The 21,273-nt window shown below is 44.4% G+C and overlaps 1 protein-coding gene across 2 annotated transcripts in view; it reads right to left on the bottom strand.

The window, feature by feature from the left end:
- The window catches only part of FAM171A1 (family with sequence similarity 171 member A1), a 96,362-nt gene extending 75,487 nt beyond the window's left edge, over window positions 1–20,875 (bottom strand). Inside the window, exons 1-2 of one of the 2 annotated variants that reach the window (XM_063324758.1) lie at window positions 20,679–20,875; window positions 19,992–20,137 (exon numbers count right to left, since the gene is read on the bottom strand). In XM_063324758.1, the coding sequence (XP_063180828.1) occupies window positions 19,992–20,085 (94 nt within the window). In that variant the 5' untranslated portion in view covers window positions 20,086–20,137; window positions 20,679–20,875. Of the gene's footprint in view, window positions 1–19,991; window positions 20,458–20,678 lie in introns of those variants that run through there. The other variant, XM_063324759.1, reaches the window with a different exon arrangement.
- Window positions 20,876–21,273: the final 398 nt, after the last annotated feature.

Genomic DNA, 21,273 nt, shown 5'->3' with positions numbered 1-21,273 from the left:
AAATATCCAAAATTTCTGGCAGCCCACCTTGTACTCTTACTGTTCATGTTTTAACAATAAATGCTATGAAAGCAATAGAACTCCACTGAAAATAACCTGGCATACTGGCAACTTCTTGGCTCTGGGATGGAATTAATAATTTTGAGGGAACACACAAGGCTTGATTTCCAAGACAGATATCTTCTACTGAATGAATAAGTAGTAAAAGTTTGATAATCTTTCAAACACAAAAGCCTTTCCACCCTTTCTGGTCTTATCAGTAGCAGCACCTTCCAGCCAAGTTCAACTTGGAAACAACAGCTTTGAATGTGGCATAATTATGCTAATACAGTATGTCACAGTTTTTCCTCACTTCCTACTTTATTGTAAAGATGACAGAGCCAGGCTCTTCTCAGTGGTGCCCAGTGATAGGAATAGCGTGTATCAGGAATGGCATGGTCAGCAGGAGCAGGGAAGTGATCGTGCCTCTGTACTCGGCCCCGGTGAGGCCACACCTCGAGTACTGTGTTCAGTTCTGGGCCCCTCTGTACAAGAGGCACATTGAGGTGCTGGAGCGTGTCCAGAGGAGAGCTACCAGGCTGGTGAGGGGTCTGGAGACCAGGTCATATGAGGAGAGGCTGAGGGAGCTGGGCACGTTTAGCTTGGAGAAGAAGAGGCTGAGGGGAGACCTCATTGCCCTCTACAACTGCCTGAAAGGAGGTTGGAGAGAGGTGGGTGTTGGCCTCTTCTCCCAGGTGAATAAGGACAGGACCAGAGGAAATGGTCTGAAGTTGCAGCAGGGGTGGTTTAGGTTAGATATTAGGAAGAACTACTTTACTGAAAGAGTGGTCAGGCCCTGGAACAGCCTGCCCAGGGAGGTGGTTGAGTCACCATCCCTAGAGGTATTTAAGAAAGGTCTAGATGTGGCACTTCAGGGCATGCTCTGAAGGGCAGAGATTGTAGGTTGTTTGGTTGGACTCGATGATTTTAAGGGTCCTTTCCAGCCACAAAGATTCTGTGACAGGACCAGAAGCAATGGCCACAAACACAGGAGGTTCCCTCTGAACATCAGGAAACACTTTTTCACTGTGAGGGTAACTGAGCCCTGGCACAGGTTACCCAAAGATGTTGTGGAGTCATCATGCATGGAGATACTCAAAAGCCATCCGGACGCAATCCTGAGCCACTGGCTCTAGGTGGCCCTGCTTGAGCAGAGGGGTTGGACCAGATGATCTCCAGAGGTTCCTGCCAACCTCAACCCTTCTGTGATTCTAGCCCCGCACTATTCCAATGCCTGCCTTTCCCCAATTTGATGGATGTTAACCATCCTTTTTCCCCCTCCTTCAACATGTCTCAATATTAACTTAATCAAATTAAAGTCAGAGAAATTGTATTGAGCTATGTACAATTTGGAAAACCAACTTTGTCTGAGACATGGATAAAATCTTTATGCCTTCAAGCTTGTCTGCTGTTTTTCTATTTCACAACCCAGTCTAAAAGAAACAAGACCATGTGCAAGCTACATTCATTTGGATAAGACTGGAGAAGGAAAGTATACGGGATTATCTGGTTCACACTAGCTTACCACCACAGTTCAGTTATCTAAATTCTCGTGAATACCAACTGGATAGGAATTAATTGCTTTCTTTTCTGAACACTTGTGGCTCTGTGCTGCTAAGGGTTTTCAGCACCTCTGTTGGCAGTGACCTCACGGGCCCAATCTTTAGCTTGTAAAAGTTTTCTTTTTTTTTTTTTTAAAAACCTTTTTAAAACAAATGAAAAAACAAATTAGAAAACCCAAACAAAAAACTACCACGAGGGCATGTGTACAACTGCGACTTTCACTGAACTCAGCCAGATGGATCAAGCTGTTTGGTCACTCATGAGCTATGACTTAACTATTTTGGTTGCTGTTGCAGATAAAAAGTATTGAAAATTTTGCACTGGATAGTACAATATTACTAGTAACAGTGAAATGCTTTGAAACATCCTCTTATTCACAAATGGTAGAATCAAGCAGAACTCAGTTTTAGGATGAGGTCAGATTTAAGAAGAGCTCACGTGGTACCTTCTAATAGAGACGACAACCCAGTCTGTTCCAGTCCCATACTCCTACACTTTCATCGGGCTCACAATTCATATTCAAAACTGCATTCTAAACATATTTAGGTCAAACACGGAAGTTAACATATTGCTGGACTTCATTACCTCTCCCCATCTACAATGAGAGTTGTGGTCACATCTTGCACGCCACCTGTAATTTCTGCAGTAATATGTTTACAGATCAGATGGCAGAAGGGCCATTTGGTACGATCCACAATATAACACTAAGGAATTTCACCTAGTCCCCACTTCTGCTCTGCAAAACTAGCACCAACTGCAACCATGCAGACCAAGCTACTCTGAAAAATCATTTTGCACACCAAAAAGGAGAGATGAGACAGCCTCCCTCTACTTTCAGCTAGCAAATATTCGCTTTCCATGTTCTGCAGTTAACAAACATCCTGCTCTAGGTTGAAAGCAAAGGAGACAAAAGAAGTTGAGGAAAAAAGTTAAAAAATAATAATAATAAAGAAATAAGTAATCCAAAAATCAAGTACAGCCTATTGCTGGTGCCTATAATAGCATTCAGAAAGTCAAATAAACACAGATTACTAGCAAGGAAATCTGAAGTTTATGTAATACACAAAATCTTGAGACTATTAGTGAAAGTTATAAAGTGTTCCAAAGACTACAAATGGCCCCCGAGGAAATAATTCTAAAATAATAATAATAAAAAATTAACCAGAAATCACAAATTGCATTTATTCTGGCATAAGACCTGTATATTTCTTGGAATTAAATATCTGTCTTTTTATTAAAAACATCCATGTGTTTTCATGCTGGGTTTAAAACATGAACAGAAGACATTTGCTAGATTAACACCCTTGCTATCATGTTTTAACTCTTCAAAGAATCACACAATAAAAAGTTAGCATCTGATTCTCATCAGCTCACTATACAGTCCAAATTTTTTTTCATAAAAAAAATATTAACTTTATTCCTCACTCATAATATAAACCAAGACAGAAAGTAAAGAGTTAAAGCTGTTTGGCAGCTGTTACTTTAAACTCCTTTGGGTTTTATTATTTGCAGAGCATGTCAGTTCCTCCACCCTGGAACTTTTTTAAAACACTCAAGCAGAGGAATGTCACAGCACGATCATCTGCCATCAGTACAATAGTCAGAGATATGACACAGCAGAGGACCTCCTCCTCCAAATCTGTCACTTGTAATAAATTACGATGTAGCCAGGAGCTGACTGAGAACAGACAGACAGAGAAATCAACATTAAAAGAGTATGTAGAGTGGAACATGACCTATATAGAAGCGATGGGTAAGGCTGTGTGATTTCTTAGAGGGAGAAGATATGCAGAGAAGAGAGACAAGGACAGAGCCAAACGGCACTCTACAGTGAAAGGGACAAACAAGAGCATAAAACCTTGAGCACTTACTAAAAAGGAGCAGTTTGAGGCAGTATTCAAGCACACACCACGCCGATTTCTTGTTAATGGTGCTAAGAAAGTAAAGACCAACGTATAGCACTAAAACCCAGCCATAGTGAAATCAGATGAGAGACGAGGTCAGCATGCAAGACCTGAACAGCAAGCACCACATAGCAATCACGGGCTGTCTTTGAAGAGACTACCTAGGACAGAAGCTTTTGCACAACTGAGTGAGAAAAAGAAGTGCTTGTTTATAAATCTTCAAATAAATGCCCTTTTTCCCATAAGCTCCTCTTTTCTGCACCTATGGAGAAAGGCTGTTCCATCACACAAACATCACGCATCACTACATCAAGCCCCTGTATCTGGGCAATAACAACTCCCTTAAAGCAGAGAAACCCAACACGGATAGAGAAGCTAACTTCTAAAGATAAACTGCTACCCCATCATTTCACAACCTTGCCCTAAATTTACTTCTTCCAGAAGTATCCACTTCCATCAAGCCCAAGCTGTCAGCAAGAACTAATGAACAGTAAACTACCCTCCAGCTCCTCCTCAGCATTGCAGGATAGTAGCTCTGAAGCAGCCCTGGGCATGTCAGCCTTTGGCAAATAAGGGTGGACACATTCTTCTCTCACCCATTTAGAACAAGCAGCCAAAGCCAGTAAGTCACAGATGAGTACCTTTCATGTACCCTCTTCTATTTTGTTTACCTCTTCCAACTACTTGCATTTTCACATGAACTTTTTTCCGCTGTTTCTACCCTATTTGCCTTTCCCTACTGCACAGCTTACAGAACTAGAAGGGGTCACAAAGCAGAACTTCTGCAATTTAGCTCCCTGGCAATGGAAAAAGGAGAAAAATGCAACAACTTGACAGGTTACAGCGCACCAGAACCCCAGCAGCAAGCTGGGGCCCTCATGCACTACTGCTACTTACAGATACAACAGCCAAGCAAGAAGTTACAGCAGTGGTAGGCAGTGGACGCCCAGCATATGCCTCCTGCAAGTACTGAGAGCAAAACAATGAGATATTTGTTCCAAGCTCACACAGCAAGGCAAAAACAACTGCTCAGCAGCCACCATTCTTCTGAACAGAAGACAGTAAGATGATTTTGTTTTGGGGTTTTTTTTGTTTGTTTTTTTTTTTTCCCCATTTTCCCCAATGAGCTCACAAAATGTTCATAAGAATCATCTTTTAATTTCAATTATTGCACAGATACATGCGATTTGGATGCAGTTACTAAAAAAGCAGCAGCAGTGGGGATGGGATGAGTGTGAAGAGCAGGAGCACAGCCTGCTCGTGGCTCGATGTTCTGCCACATCAGCCCACGCCAAAGAAGCCGCAATTTAGGATCCTTGGTTGGCAAAAAGCCAACATGACAGACCTTCTAAGTCTGGATGCAATGTGTCAAAAAGAATACAAAGGACTGGCCAACGCCACAACAGTTAGTAGCCATGAGATACTGCCATGGCTATCAAGCTAACCAAGCTTCCCTCGAGAAGGAAAAACGCACACAGAAACACAGCATACTAGGTACAGCCCCGTCTATGCACATCCCTGCATGGTAGAAAAGGCCAGCAAAATGCCTTATTCCACCCACACATTCAGCATCTCTCTCCAGGAACCAGTGAGCAATCAAATCTTTCTCAATCACTTCTGATGGGGATTAACAATCTGGGAGAAGACGACGACACATGGATGAGAGTATTTCAGAAGCTGAAATGCAGCTGTATTTAAAGCAAGTGGAAGGACAGGTTGAAACTTTGCCAAGCAGGGACAACTAACTCATGAGTAAACACACAGGTAATACAAATTTTATAGCGCACAGTTGGAAACACTCATCAAGAGACAACTTCAAGTGAATCTGACAAAGCATAAAATGTCTCCAGAACCACCACGAGGATGGACAGCCTCCAGAACCAAGAATCAGGAAACAACCAAGTCTTAGCACAACTCCCTGATGAACTATTCATCTCCTTCATACTTTGGCCTGAGCATGCTCCTTGCTCTAAGGGAACCATAGGAGCACGCTGAGGAGGACACATGTTCATCTCCTCTGAAAGTTAAAGCGGTCTTGACCGCATGAAGAAGTTACTGGCCACTCCACCAAGGCCAATTTCTACATGACATGTTCTGGCAACAGAAGCCCTCTTGTCAAAAACGAGAAGTGTGGCAGAAGATTCAGCCACCAGACATATTCTGAAGAGATGGATCAGCATTTACAAACTGTACAAAAAGATCAATGTAGAAGACACATTATGTCATCTAAATATGCATAATTTTACTTGATACTTTATATTTCTGATAAAGAAAAATGACAGCACATCAGTTCCAAACAGGTATGCTGACAGTACAGGAATAGTTAGAAGCCAAGGACCTACTAGTATTGATTTTCACTCATGTAACTTGCAGAATAAGACATTATTCTGTCCCTTTTACCTGTATTAAGAAAATCCACAAAATTCCCATTCTCTTGTTACAAGGTATTGTGGCTTTAATTGAATGCCTTACCTTACATTGGGATAATATAATCTCGGGAGTACAATGTGGATTTTTTTTCCCCTTTGGTCACACAGAGTCACACAGGCTTTAGCACAAAGCACCACTGAGTAGGGAAAAATAAAGAGAAATACATGGAACTCACTAGTTCTGAGTAAATACATCTGATTCAATATCTGGTCAGTTTTTAGGGTATCCTACCTACCTCTGGAACCCTGCTAATCTTAATACAGATAAAAGATATAAAGTAGATCAGCTCTCCATTTTAATGCTAAGCATATTTGTGGTTTTTTGAAGGGATAATTTTTAATAGTATTGAAGGCACTATCACAGACTAACAGCTGAATTGTCTTGAGCTACTAATATGAGAGAAAAAAACTTCTAAGTGATATAGGTTTACATAAAAGATTTAGAAGTCTAGTATTAAAATCCATTTCTTCTGAGAAAGTTGGAAATTTGTAGGAACTCCTGGTAACAGTATGCAAATACCATGAAAACCGCAGGAAAAAAAAAGATCTGAAGCCAGTGGTGCTTAATTAGAGGTCTCAACAGATTGTTTAAAAATCTTGAACGAGAAAGTACACATACTTAATACACTCAATTAATTCACATGCCTTCTATCTGCTAGCAAGAGTTTATTTCAAATCTATTTCCATGAACAAAAAAGAACAAACGTATCTGTATACGTTCGCAAGCCAAAGCTGCTTTGAACAAAGCAAGAGAGCAGAAAAGACGACGCAACTTCTGGTGTTATTGAAATAGCCACAGCAATCCAAGGACAAAACTGAAGCCAAGGATCCTGGATAACACATTAATTTCATAGAATAATGAGCATTTACAAAGGACAATCGCTGTAAGTTGTTCAAAGTACAGAATATCATGCCATGAATGCATAACTGAAAATGGTGGAAAATGCATTACAGTTTTACTACTGTGAGGTAAGCTTTGATTCATACCATATGGCTTTACAAGACAAGCATGTGTGCACATCTGCACATGTGTGCACAAATGCTGAGGTCTCCAACCCCCAACTGTATCCATCCCAGTTTTCTAGCAGAAGTCAGAAGACAGGAGGATTCCAGTGAACACTAAATTCATAGTTTTTCAGAGCCATTCAGGAAAGCTAAACACAGCGACTCACTATTTTTGCCTCAGGAACGTGGTAATCAACACAAACTGAGATAAATTAAGGTGTGAAGATAATACCTAGTTACGTTTGCATTTGTTCTCTTTACAAGGCTTAAATAAACCCCTAAAACCTAACAAAACCAATCATACTACTATCTGAATAATTCATGACAAGGAAAGGGATCAATGGACTTATTGTTCTTCTCTTCTCCCCTATTCTGTTTAGTGTGGTATAAAACATACAATATTTGTATTTCCCAATAAGACAAAGAGATCCACTGAATGCAACACATGGCTACCTCATAAAATCATGGGTCACCAGTCTGGGTTTAAAATAATAAAAAAAGCTAAACCAAGCATTAGACCACACAAAACATTATTTACAAGTTCAATTCGTTATCAGAAACCTTCTCCAAAATCAACATTCATCTGCGTTTCTTCACTTTTGAATTAAAATAATTGCTTCCTATGGTATTTTCTGCATTGGAACTACAGACAAGTACTGATTTTTTAACAGCACCTTGGATTTGAAGTGTTTTATCCTCCTGCTGCTTAAGAACATGAAATGAGATTTCTGATGTTACTAGCAACATCAAGCTTGCTAGTACGTTTGAAATACCGATTTGTTTACATGACTACTTTTGAAAATGTAGGTTGTCTTCTGGTAGACTGAAACAAAGTTAAAAATCAAGCTCATCTCAATAGGGAAGGGAAGGTGAGGGAAAGAGAAAAAGGGGAAAAGGAAGAAGCTTCTTAGTAACTTGTAGCTGGAACCCATTCAAACTTCATTTCCTGTATAGGAACTTTAACATGCCATTCCGTCATCTTTATGCCTTTTTTTTTTTTCCCCCTTTTTCCCCCCCTCTCCTTCCTTTCATTACATATATATTAATAATGTAATAATACATATATATTATAATCCATGTATATATATCTTTTCAGAAACCAAGCCTGCCATCCATTTTGGGGACAAGTGGCTGTGTACCTACTTCAAAAACAGTATCGGGTCAGGGCTGTCTGCCTTCCTCGAAGGCGGAAAGCCAGCCTAGGCTGCTGATGCCCCACCGTGCATCCCACTACCAGGCAGCTTTCTGGCTTCACCCTTCACACTCATACAAGTGTGACACTGAAATCATGGCATGGCAAGAAAAGGGCAAATCTGAACTCTAAATCTAAATCTGAAAAATATTCCACAAGGGTCCAAGAAGAAACTGTCATGACCAAGCATCAGTAAACTTGTTAAAAGCTCCCTAATCATTGAAGTAAAAATGGCATGAATTAAGACCTGACTGTTGTGTGGTCTTGGTTTACTTCCCAGCCCTGACCTTGCCACTGTGCCATCTTGGTCACCGCACTTTCTCTTTAGTCCTGACCTTACCTTCTGCACCGTAGAAGTATCTTCTTCATCCTGCAACTAGAGAGTAAGCCACAAGTGTTTCTTCTCCAAGGGAGACACACCATTTTATTAATACTAACTTTTATTACACACTCAAGATGCTATAAGAATAACTTAGAGATGCAACTCAGCAAGAGAAAGAGCAATTCCTTTTGGCAAACAAATGCATCTTATTCAAAGCCTTTGGGCTGTTAAAGGCTTTTCTGAATTTTAACAAGATTTGGAGTAATGAAGGCTGCACTTTACTACCTCCACAAAGACACACCAGAAAGTAAGCAATGATCAGCCCTGCAACCCAATACTGTCAGATACTATTTGTTTATAGCCAGCCCCCAGATGTACTGAAGCTCTTTCACAATGGACTACTTAAGAGTACATCCTTACCAGCTGTTACTCTGTATAGCAGTAGACAGAATGGCATAAAATAACAGTGAGGCAATGAAATTTCTGCACCACATCAGCATCATGGTCAGGAAACATGTCTGTGCATTTGCTCTTCCTCCAATTCAACATACACCTTTCTGGATATGCTAAAATCACCACAGTGTTGTAAGGCACATGCACGCAGATTAAATAATACCTGGCTGAAGAAACACCTGAGAGACTTTGGCCATAAGAATTTGAGCTTTAGTATCTTTCACCATGCAAACAGACTAGGGATAAGGGAAGATGACACTTAATCATTCCGAGCGGCTAACTGATGCAAGACTTGCTACTTGGACGCATCAGATATTAAAAATCATCCTTGTTTCGGTGCAATCATCCACTGGAAACAAAGATTCTCTACTGCTGTGAAGGGCTCTACAGGGCTACCACTTATAAATAAGAGTTTTATCTTGAGAGCTTATATACACTCTTTTTTAATTTTTCTTCACCACAAAAGAATTTATGAAAGTATGGAGTATTCACTTAAAAGCATGCATTAACTTGCACATGGGAATAACCATTACCTTTCTAGGACACCACCACGAAAACTGCTCTACTGTGTGTTACCTAGCCCCTCACCCCTCAAAACACAAGGATTTTTTCTGTGCAGAAAGTTAGCTTGTGACGTGACACTGCTTCGATCCCCCTTCTAATGACAACATCTGCTGAGAGGGCTCACTCAGCTCTTTCAGCAGCAATAGTAAACCATGCTTAAAAAAAAAAAAAAAGACTGTTACTGAAAGATTAACTACCTACTCACAGGTAAAATTACTAATTAAAACAAGATCTCCAGCAAGATTTTGAACATAGCTAAAGAGTGCCAAGTGGTTTTTGCTGAGGTAAAGCTTCACAGAGCAGATAGCTATTCATATCTGATCTAAAGAAGGAAGTCCTTATCTAATCAAATGTCTGGAAAAATGAATAGTTTTCAACATGAATTTTAGTACAGCAGGTTCTCTTCCTTCAACAACTGATTTTTTTAAAAATACTTTTACTAGTTTAATATTCCAAAGCCCGCTGCATTTATAACTCAATAGCTTGCAGCAATAAGACAACTTGAAATTCATCCCATTAGAAGCTCTTGCTCTTACTGCTTCAGGCTGCTTGAAGCAAGTGTATTTTTAATTTTCAGGTAGACTGCTAACAACAATATTTATATCAAGTAAGTTTAATGCAACAGTTCCCTCTAAAAAGTTTTAACTAGCAGTATACTAAAGAATGAAATAACTATCCTGTAAGAACAAAGGAAATTTTAACTTTTTAAGAAAACGAGCTTCTTCATATTAAAGTTTTAATAGTAAGGGAAAAAGTAACAGTCCTCCCACACAGGCACCCTGCAAAACAATGAAAAAACAGCTCTCATTTCAAACATCTGTGTTCCTGGCTCCTGTAAATCATACATCATGAACCTAGAGACTGGCTCAAAGTTAAGTTATTTGCCAGGACCTCAACTGCAGCACCACACGCTGAAATAAGCTGAGTTGCAAGAATACTCTGGGTACCAGCAGTAAAGCTAAAAGAGCAAGTATATTGCTGTGCTTCACTGTGTCTGTCAACATTATTACCACAAGTAGCTTTTTAAACTACTGTAATATTTGTCCAGGTCAGCATGCTACTCAGCAGGTTTCAGAACTTGCCAGGAGCACAATTCAGAGGGAAGCAGAGGGAGCAAATGTTGCTCCCATCTTGAGCTGATGCCACCCATTCTGCAAACACAATGCGGCGCCTGGACAAGTTTATCATCCTGCTGCCCAGCGGCGTGTTCCCGTCCTCGTCCGCCTCACCCCCCGCAGAACATCAGTCCTCTCCAGAGCTCCTGGACCCATTTATTTCCCTAGCAATGCTTGCCCGACTCAAACAGAAATAAGAAACAGCCATGAACACTCCCTAGCAGGCTTTCCTGCCAGTCTGCAGCAAAAGTACTCCAAGCCTTTCAAGATACGAGAGGGCCAACACAGGGACAGAAGGAGGAAGGGTAGGATAAGGAGCGAAAACTTCTTATCTCTCAGCAGACAGCCTAATCTAGGAGGCATCAATGTAGAAGTGCAGTAACTAAGGAAAGCAAGGCAATTATCTGGAGGGAAGTGGGAATCGCTCTGGCTGACAGACAGTTCAGAGAGGAGTGACCAGACACCATCAGACGTCATGTGGTAATTATGCTAAATAGTACATTCACAGCTAGCCGACAAAAGTTACTCTACCAGAATGCTATGCTAAGTGCCCAGTACTGCCCTCCACTTTTCTTCAGCATTTAAACCAGCCAAAGCCCATCATTTCCTCTGGAGCTGTTTGGGACATCCAAAGAGCAGAGGAAAGACGACTCAGGTACTAATCCGCCCGTGATCCTACAACTGAGAGAGACACTCATAAGCACTACATCTCACAGTTCACTTGAGCTGAAACTGCGCATGAAGGTCTGTTTAAACTACCATGCAGGGTACAAACTGGAGTATCTGCGACAAAAACCTGTCCTGATCGAGACAGAGACAGCCACAGCTGAAAGAGTCTCAAATTGTCTGCCAGTACCTAGGTCCAGGTCTGCCAGTATTCACTGCTCTAATGCAGTTTTTCCATTTACTGTAGGCAAATTATTTTTCAAGAAATTCTTTATGCTTTTTCTTTGAGCAATGGGGTGGTATCACATTTTTCAGACAACAGCTGTCTCCTTTGAGCAGTAACTTTTGCAACAGTTAACTTGCTAGATGTTGTGTCCTACATCTTATATTGTAGTTCTACAAACAATTTAATCCTGCATCAACAGGCACTGCTGCTGTGAAGCCCTTGTTTTCCCTTATTGGCTCCTCTCCACCCTTTCCTCTGCACCAGCAACAGCATTTGTGTAATTCCCAATGAATCCAACTGGGGAAGTGATCCAGGTGAAGACTGAACTGGTGCATACAGGAATTTTCAGTTGGATAACTTCCTTGATCTGGTTTACCACATTGCTACACAAATGCCAGTAAAAGAAAACAGACAAAGGTGAGAGTAACAATGCACCTTAATCCAAAATAAATCAACTCTTGGGAATACAAAGCTAATTAAAAACATGGAAAAAAAAACATGCAGACAAGCCCAAACAACTCTGCAAGCCTCCTAACTTGTTTCCAAACTTTTATTTTTATTTATTTACTTTTGGGAGTGAGACACTTAGGCTCATAAGCATAATGCTACAAAGACAAATGGTTTAGAAATGTAAATAGACAATAACTCTTAGTTTGAGTCTTGATAAATGCAAGATAACCCACCAGCCAGGTAATCCAAGAGTGTGTGTTCCTTCACATAGTATATATTGTACATGGTATATATTCAGTAGCTCTAAGGCCGAGCCAGAGAGCAACAACTGCACCGATGACAATTCCAGCTACATTATTTAAGGGAGGATTCATCTGACTAAATGGCAATACAAACAGCGTTGTCTAGGCTGCCATGCTCGTCAGTGGAGATCCACACAGCACGATTCATCTGACCAAAAGTGCTTACTCCAGGTGATAGGAACGGCACTCAGCTCCACCAGCTGAAAAGATTAGATCTTAATGTCTGTAAAAGGACCATGCACAACTAGCTAAGATCTAGACACCTGCAGACTGCAGACATTTGTGTCAGGCAAGATGCCTCCTACCCTGGGTGACAACTGCATATCCCTTGCATTCTTACATCTTACATTCACATATCAAGCACAAACTGAGAGATGAGATGTTTGGATCTTAATCTGTCACTTTGCACAACTGTTCACAGTATGGCAGAGCGCAAGGGGGCTGGACAAAACTGTCAATACACTAATTTCCAGCCAGCAGCAGTCCAGATACAGGATTTAGCTTAATTTGTTTTTGCTTTATTATCAAGCAAGTCTCACAACATCATTTGAGAAATACTTGTTGCTGTATCAGTATACGCCCTTACTTATAAAGGATGAAAGACACTGTTTTTTCCAGTGATGACAATCACAAAGGTGGGATGAAACAAGAGGGGGCTCCCAAGACTGGTATCGCCTCTGTTAATTACTGCACGAAGAAGGCAGCCTCTCTGGTTTTTTGTTTGTTTGTTTGTTTTTAACAAAGGAGGAGGACCTTATGCCTCTACCTCTTACTTATCTCAGCATTCACTGACTGTCAAGGAAAGCTCCCCTTTACTGTTAAGCATTGCTATTCCATCACTCACACCTACCACACAGTAGTGTAGTTCTCAGCACTTCTGCAGCTAGAACTTCGGAAAACTGGAAGCATTTTACACCTTATTGGATTCAGCTCCTTTGCTGCCCTCAAGCCAAAAGGATGCTGCTACTTCCTTCCCCTTGGCTTCCCCTTGCACCCCACTTCCTCCCTGCTAACTGCAGTTGCTGCCGTGTCTCCTCGAAGCCTGGTTCACACAGGGCAGAGAGGCTGAGGATGGCCCCTACAAGGGTCACCCCAAATCCAGCAAGGCTTATGTGGGGTCCCCTCTACTGTTACGTGCTCTTGCCTCCCCCATCTGAAAACCAACCATTCCAGCAGCATAGCAGGGTTTTCCACAGTGCAGGTTCCTACTCACAGTGACAGGGAGGCTTCACCTCCTGGTGCAGGAGGTGTACAGATAATGGATAAAGACAGGATTTCACTCCCTAGCATGTCTCCATGGAACGGCACAGGCAGTGACAGCTCGCAGAACTGCAAAAGCTAAGAGCAGGAACAATTAAAAAGATAGCTTCGGTGCTGGATTTCCAGGGACTTTTATGCCCTGCCTGCAGAGACAGTTTCTATTCAAAACATACTTTATATCCACAGCAGTTCTGTTTAAATATACCCAAATCCCCCAAGCAGCTAGTGACGGAGCCAAATGTACAGACTATACTGTACATAAATGCTTTTTTTTCCTTCAGACCGTCTCCAGATCTGTTGCTCTTTAAGCTAGCAAAAAAGAGGCATGTGTATACCTGAACCAGAACACTGGCATTTTACATGAAATGAAAGTGTTGCTCTATGTTGAAATATACTTAAATATTACTTTCAAGGGCTCAGACTCGCCATTATGTCAAATATGATTGTGTCTTAATATTTTAAAGATTCAATGCATTTATTAAAGGCAACAAGAAATTACAGTATGTTCACATTCTTACGGCTCTGTATTAACAAATGTATACGTATCTTTCTGGTTTCAAATAAAACTAAAGATGGTGTTTGTAAAAAGCATATGTGTAATGCTTATTACCCATGCACAACAAGCCAGATATTACATTAACTGAAAACTTAATGTAAACCAGCTTACAGGAAAATGTTTCTGTAATTCCTGAAGGGAAGGAAAAAAAAAAAAAAGAAAAAAGCACTCTGGTATTTCCCAAACAAAGTGTTTTAGTGTATGTTATTAGCACGTACTATATTTATTATAATTAAACTTATTTGTTCTAGTAAATACAACCCTTTACACAGGCTTCTTGCCTCCCTTACTTGTGCTCCCTGACAGGTAAAACCACTGAGACCTGTGGGAGAGGCAGAATACCAACACTGCAGTTCTCTCAGAAGCTACCTTTCTTCATATCTAAAGGCAGAACTGATATACACTGGAGCAAAGGGAAATTAATCCTACAAAAAATGCAGCTTGCATAAGGTGATCAGCGTATAAGGTAACAGACATACTGAAAGTGCACGCTCTGATTTCAAGTTTCAGATATTTTGGAGAGATTATTTAGTTTGCCTTTGGCTGACTGGAAAAATAGCTATCCCCCTAAATTTTAAGCTCCAGGTACATGATGCAATTGTATTGATCAAACGTACTAGAAAAGAAGCGTTATGCCTAACCATGCTGCTATCCAACAGCCAAACTTCAAGCAGGGTTGTTAAGAAATGCCATTAAAGCTTAAACTACCAAGCTAGCAGGTACTGCGCATACCTATGCTGGTACAACCTATACATCAAGTTTCCTTGACACACATTTTCCTCTCCGTTTTCTTCACACACCAAGGCCGTGGCTAATCATTGTCCACAGAAAGCACGAGTGAAAAACTAATTTGAAGCTTGTACTAACAAAAGGCAGTGACATTTCTGCTCCTCCATGAACCAAAACCATTGGAGATTTCTGAAGTTTTCCAACAAACCTAAAAGTACAGTCCTCCTTCCTCCCCAGCATGCAAATACATGTACCCAGGCTTCTGTTAAATTAACAAGCATATGGTAAAACTGCATTTCATTGCTACCAGAAACCTCTCCTGTAGAGAGGGGACTGCTATTTGAAACCATTCACTTGGCCAGAAGTTGGCACAGAAAGCAGGCGTCCCTAAAAATTTCATGAACCAGGTTCTAGTCTCAAGCAGTGAGAGGTGTCAGTGTGAGGTTTAAAGAAAAAAAAAAAAAAAAAAAAAAAGAGAGACAAAAGAGAGGGGGGAGGGAGAAGGTCGTTTTAACCTTTGTGTTAGGTAACACACGGCAATCAACACTGTCTCAAGACAGAAGCGGACAAATGACCACAAGGAAAGACGGCATGTGAATTTGCTGTCACTTGACAAGTGCGCACACATATCATTTAAGGTAAGGTGAATCACTTACTGCAAGGTATCACGAGCAAAAAGGCAAATGCAAATGTTTAGCAGAAAAAGACCGCTGTTTTAAACCCTCAGCTCACCTAGATAACTTGTTTGTCTGCCTGAGAGAAATCTGTTACTAGGTATTTACAGGCATTAGCAGTTCAAGGTAAACATGAAAGAAAAAGAAATCTAGTGCTTACCTGGATCTGATAACCGACAAAACCAACAAATACCTCATCCTCATTAAGATTTTACAATACCATCTAGTACTAAGTAAACAACTTGCTCCTCCACTAAAATAAAACAACATCTTTTGTATTGCTTTAGAGCAATTTAGCTTCTACTCTTATGAGTACATTTGTGGTCTCAATGAAATAAAAGTTTGCATTTGAAGGTCTTTAGTAATTTGCAGCTGGCTGAGAAGAGACAGTATGGCAGCACAAGATGAGAGAAAGACTTTATTTCTGCATCATCTAAATTTTATCATCATGGCTAAAACTGCAAGCTTGGGATAACTAGCTTTAAAAAAAAAAAGCCAAGAACTTGAGGGTCTCCTCACAGCTGTTACTGTGCTGTCCAGAAAGGAAGCCTTTACAAAATGTCCAGCTGAAATGGTTGTGAAATGAGGTTTCACAACATCAAGTAATGTAATAGCTGTTCGCAGGCAGGCAGGCAATTCCAAACAGCAGCACTCAAGCATCAACCCTCCTGTCCTCCATGCGCACAGAGGGAGAAGATACCGCGGATTCTGATTAAGCAGCAACAGCTGAATTTCTCTTCACCATCACACTAGGGAAAAAAGTATCTGTCTGATCTCATTCTGGGATTACAAAGGTGGGATATCCTGAGTATATTCACCTACTAACAGACTAATCCTTGAACTGGGTACCATTTATTACTCATATTATTTTATTATTCATAACTTCTTCGCTTTGAACTAATGAAACATGGAGACCAACTAAAACCCATACCCACTGCAGCAGACAAAAGTCATACTGGACTTCTGCAATACAACACAATATTCTAGGATTTCTCTTAAAAAGAGCCTCCCTAGCACCTATGAATGAGTCACCCTCATCATCTACTGTGAAGCAAAATTTACAGGCGACAACGAAATTTACCCCCTTCTCAAATTACACCGATTTTGCTTACATTCTCCCTGGGCTAGCGTTACCTCTTCACATAACTCTTAAATTCCTCTTTGCCAAGGCTCCCTAACTTTAAGGGATCCGTCCACATGAAGGAAACTCATTGTGTATTTTGTCTCATCAGACAAATCATCAATTCCCAACAGGAATGCAGCTTAAGGGGTAGCTTGGTTTTTTTGTTTTAATTAAAGTTTTTACAAGTTCATTTCAGCATTCAAACCGATTTAAGTTCTGGAATACCTGACAGAACAATTAAAAAAAACCAAAACACAAACAAACCACCAAAAAATCTCAAAACCCTAATTTAGTCCTCATCCAAAACAATTGTCAGGTTTTAAGTTGAAGAGAAGTTGAAGAGCCTTACCAGTTCTAAAGCGTACCTTCATGCACTTCTAACAACTTCACTGCTACAGCTCTAAGCGTCAACACTGACAAAAACAAACAACTCATCCTTTTGGATTTTACCATATTAAAGAAAACAAGTTAACTGAAACTTAGAGGGTACCTCTGTGACCTTCAGAGGCCCCAACAGATCTGCATAATGAATCAAGTAATGTAACAGAGTGCCAAAGTCATCCAATTTTCTAAATAGTGTGCTAAATGGAGAGCTTAATTACCAGCACCGTATTCAGAACTTACGTAATCAGTCTGGCCGAGCAGACTTTGAAGCCGGGACTGTCTGAACACATGGCTGAGAGCAGCAGAAGAGAGAAACGCTCAATGCAAAGCATCGTTCCTCATCCCTTCCTTAACCAGAACACTGACTACAAATCCCAGCTTCAAACAGCTCCAAATCCAAGAACTATTTGGACCAAGGCATGGAACATCTTAACTGAGTCTCATCTAATCTGTCCCACCACAAGGAGGGCTCTCTGCCCTAGTCTCTTGTAACCAGTCCAATAATAAATAGTGCAGCTGAAGCAATTACTCCCTGATGGCATCCTCCAGCTTTCTCACCAGTCCCCCGGATTTTCACTAGTCTCTTCCCAGGCACAAGGGGAAAGTCAGTCATCTGCAAAGATCCCATAACTTCGGCAATGGTCCTTCACCTGTAGCTACAACTATCACCATGGTGCTAAAAGGGCAGGAGGGAAAAACAGTTGGTTTAGGTTTTACAACCTTTTAGGCACTTACTGTGCTCAGTATACACACCAGGAACGTGCCTGGTACTAAAACTCTTTTCCCCAGAAGATATGACACCTGATGATTAGGAACTTATTCAAGGCTACAAACTGGCATCGCAAATACTTTCAAAAAAAGACTTGTGGCAAGTAGCTGGTAACTAGTCAGCAGAATACGCTTCTATATGAGATTAGCTCTACATATCCACTTACCAATGTACATGCTCAAAGAGTAAAGACTGGGCTCGTAATTAGACTTTAGAAAATGATGTTATCCATGAAAACTCAGATGTTCTTACACGGAAGATAAAATTAGACCATTCTATTTAGATAGAAATGTTCTCTACTCACTGACATAGCTGCTATTACTTAAATAATCAGCTATCGGGCTTGATGTGGATGTAGCAGCTATAGAGACAAATCTTTTCACATACCATGAACTGAACTTGACAATAGAAGATGAAATTGACAGGGCAACTGAAAGGCACTAATTTTGCCAATACCCCACCACTTGGATCACATATATGAAAGAGATTTTCCCTATGGTACAGAAATTAAAATAGATTTTGATATTACCTTGGTATCTGAAGTGCTAGCTTCAAGGGATTAACACAGTTCTGGTTTTTTGGCACGCTTATTGTAGAATCATAGAATGGTTTGGGTTGGAAGGGACCTTAAAGATCATCTAGTTCCAATGCCCCTGCCATGGGCAAGGACACCTCCCACTAGACCAGGCTGCTCAAAGTCCCATCCAACCTGAGTTTATCAATAAACTCAGTACAGTCCCAAGTTTACTGGCCTCTGAGCTACAGTTTAGTACTTCTTATTGCAGAACTGCTATTGTTTTGTCCTTAAAAAGGCAGAATCTGACATTACATTTGATGTCAGATTACCTAGCATGGTAGATTTTGCTACAAGATGCCAATACCTTTTGAACACTCCGTACGAGAACACAGGCCCACCTAGATCTTACTTAGCATACCACAAATACAACCACGAAGAGAGGCCAAAAAGGCTACTTTTAACGTTTTCCTTCTTGCAGCAAGCATCGCTTACTGACTCTTACTGACATGCAAGACAGGAAAGCTTAGAGGAAACAGGACATAGCACACTCTTTGCATGTCGTACTTCCACCCCACAGCAGTGGGAAGGACACTGCTGACCCACGGCCAGGTACTACCTCTCACCCCAGATGACACATGTAGCCGCTTGACAACACACGCCACGACGCTAACGCTGGCCACGGGGGAGGACACAACACCTCCTCACAGATTTCGTACCCTTTGAGAGACAAGTTTTTTGCTTCCTAACATAGCCACGATGCCGGCAGGAGCGATGCTACCACAGGGTCCCTGTCAGAGCCTGGCGGGAAGAGGCCGATGGAACAGGGTACCCTCCTGCCACCAAACCCAAGGCCGAGGGCAAGCGGGGCACGGGGGGATCGTCTCCCCCGCCGCATTTCCACCCGGTGTGAGGCGGGAGGGCAGGTGCACCTCGCCGCCGAGGGGAGGCCTCGCAACGGCACCTGTGAGGATGAAGGAAGGGACCCCGGCCCGGCCCAGGAGCTGCCCCAGGTGCCGGGGGCGCCGCCGCGGCCTCCCGGGGGGCTCGGGCACTGCCCCGCTGCGGCTTCTGCCCCCGCCCGGGTGAGGGCGGAGGGGGAGGACGACCCAGCCCGCCCGGGGAAGCGTCTCCCCCCCGGCACCCGAGGGGCGCAGCGGCCGCCCGGCGCCGTGACAGGCCCCCGCCCGGCCGGCGGGCAGCCCACCGCTCCGAACAAAAGGCCTGGCCGAGGCCCGGAAACGTCCCGGGGCGGCGGGCCGAGCCGCGCCGCCAGCCCGGGGGGCGAACCCGCAGCCCCCCACGGCCGGGGGCAGGGCCTGCGGTGCCCCTCAGCCCGCCTCTCACCGCCGCGTCGGGCCCTGCAGCGGGAGAACCGGGGGAGAAGGACGCAATGCAACAGCTCTGGCGGCGCGGAGGGAGGCGGGGGTGGGGGGCTGCACAATGAGGCCGGCGGCAGCCCCTGCCCCTTCCGTTAACAAAAGCTCCCCAGCCGCGGGGCTCGCACCCGCCTCCGCCGCGGGGCTGTCTTCACCTCCCCAGGCCTGGGGGGGCTGCAGCGGGCGGCGCCCCGCAGCCGGCGGGCGGTGGGAGCCGAGAGAGGTCTCCCATCGCCGCCCTCCTCCAACAAACCCCCGTCCCGACCCCCCCAAGTTTGCCGCCGCTCGCACAATGCAGCCACCCCCCCCCGCCCCGCCGACCCGGGGGCCGCCGCACAAAGCGAGCCGGTCCCGCCGCCCTTCCCGCACCGACCTTGAGCCGCCTCGGGCGCCCCTAAGGTTTTGGTCACCGCCTTCCACACGTTGCAGCCCAGCAGGCAGAGGAGAAGCGCCGCCGACCTGCTCATTTCCACCCGCCGCCGCCAGCCGCCGCCAGGGAGGGAATCGCCGCCGGAGCCGCTGCCCGGAGGAGGAGGAGGAGAAAGAGCCGCATCAGGGGCTGGCCCGCTCCGCGCCTCCCTCCATGTTGCCGTGCGCTGCCCCTCCTGCTTTCTCCGCCTGCTGCATTGTCGTCCCGCCGCTGCGCCCCGGCCGCCGCGGCCCGCGCTGTCCCCCCGGGCGGGCGGCGGAAGGAGAGGCGGGAGCGCTCCGCGGCCCCGGATGCCTGTCTGGCTTTATTTTTTAATTTCCACTCCCCCGCTACGTTTATTTTCCTTCCCCACTCTCCCGGCGGGGGCAGCCGGGCTCCGCCGCCCGCTCCTTAACCCTTGCCGGCAGCCCCTGCCCCGCGCGGCGGGCCCGGCGGGACAGCGCCCCCTGCCGGCCGCGCCCCGCCCCGCCCTCCCGCCCCGCCGCGGGGCGAGGGGCCGCGGCTGCTGGGCGAGCAGCGGGAGCTGCCGGGCGGCCTCGCCGAGCCTCGTCGCCCCATGAGACCGGCTGCCCGCCCGGGGGCAGCTCACCTTCTGCCCCACCCCCCCCCGCCAGGTGCTGCCGCGCTCACCTGCCGCGGGGGGCCGGGTCCCGCCCGGCCGCGCCCTCCGCCCGCTCGGTCTCTCCCTCAACGGCTCCAAAATGGCCTCCTCGGTGGTACCGTCCCCTCGCCGCCGCGGCGGCTCGCTCGCCTTCAGCCGCAGCCCAGCGGGAGGGACGAGGGGGAAGACGGACGTGGTGGCTTATAATGGCACGGCTGAGACGTGTCGAGTCACAGGGTCCCCCCGCGGCCCAGCCGCCGCTGCTGCGCTCGGCCCCCCGGCCCGGTCCCCTGCTGCTGATCTCCTATTTAAAGCGTTTGTTTTGTTTTGTTTTTTTTTTTAAAAAAAAAGACAGCCGAAGAAGAACAGAAAATGCACCCGTCTACTGGTTTTTATACAAAATTGTTTAAAAAATGCTATTGCAAACTGCACAAGACAGGCAAACTTTGTGGCTGAAATGGTGGCGTTGAAGGCTGAGGTCAGCCGGGGCTCGCAGCACCCCCGGGGAGGTGGCAGCCTGGCGGCCTCCCACCGCTGTGTCCCGCAGGGGAGGTGGCAGCCTGGCGGCCTCCCACCGCTGTGTCCCGCAGGGGAGGTGGCAGCCTGGTGGCCTCCCACCGCCGG

Source organism: Chroicocephalus ridibundus, chromosome 2 (assembly GCF_963924245.1).
Source record: "Chroicocephalus ridibundus chromosome 2, bChrRid1.1, whole genome shotgun sequence".
NCBI classification, from domain to species: domain Eukaryota; kingdom Metazoa; phylum Chordata; class Aves; order Charadriiformes; family Laridae; genus Chroicocephalus; species Chroicocephalus ridibundus.
This window is presented reverse-complemented; position numbering and strand designations above follow the sequence as displayed.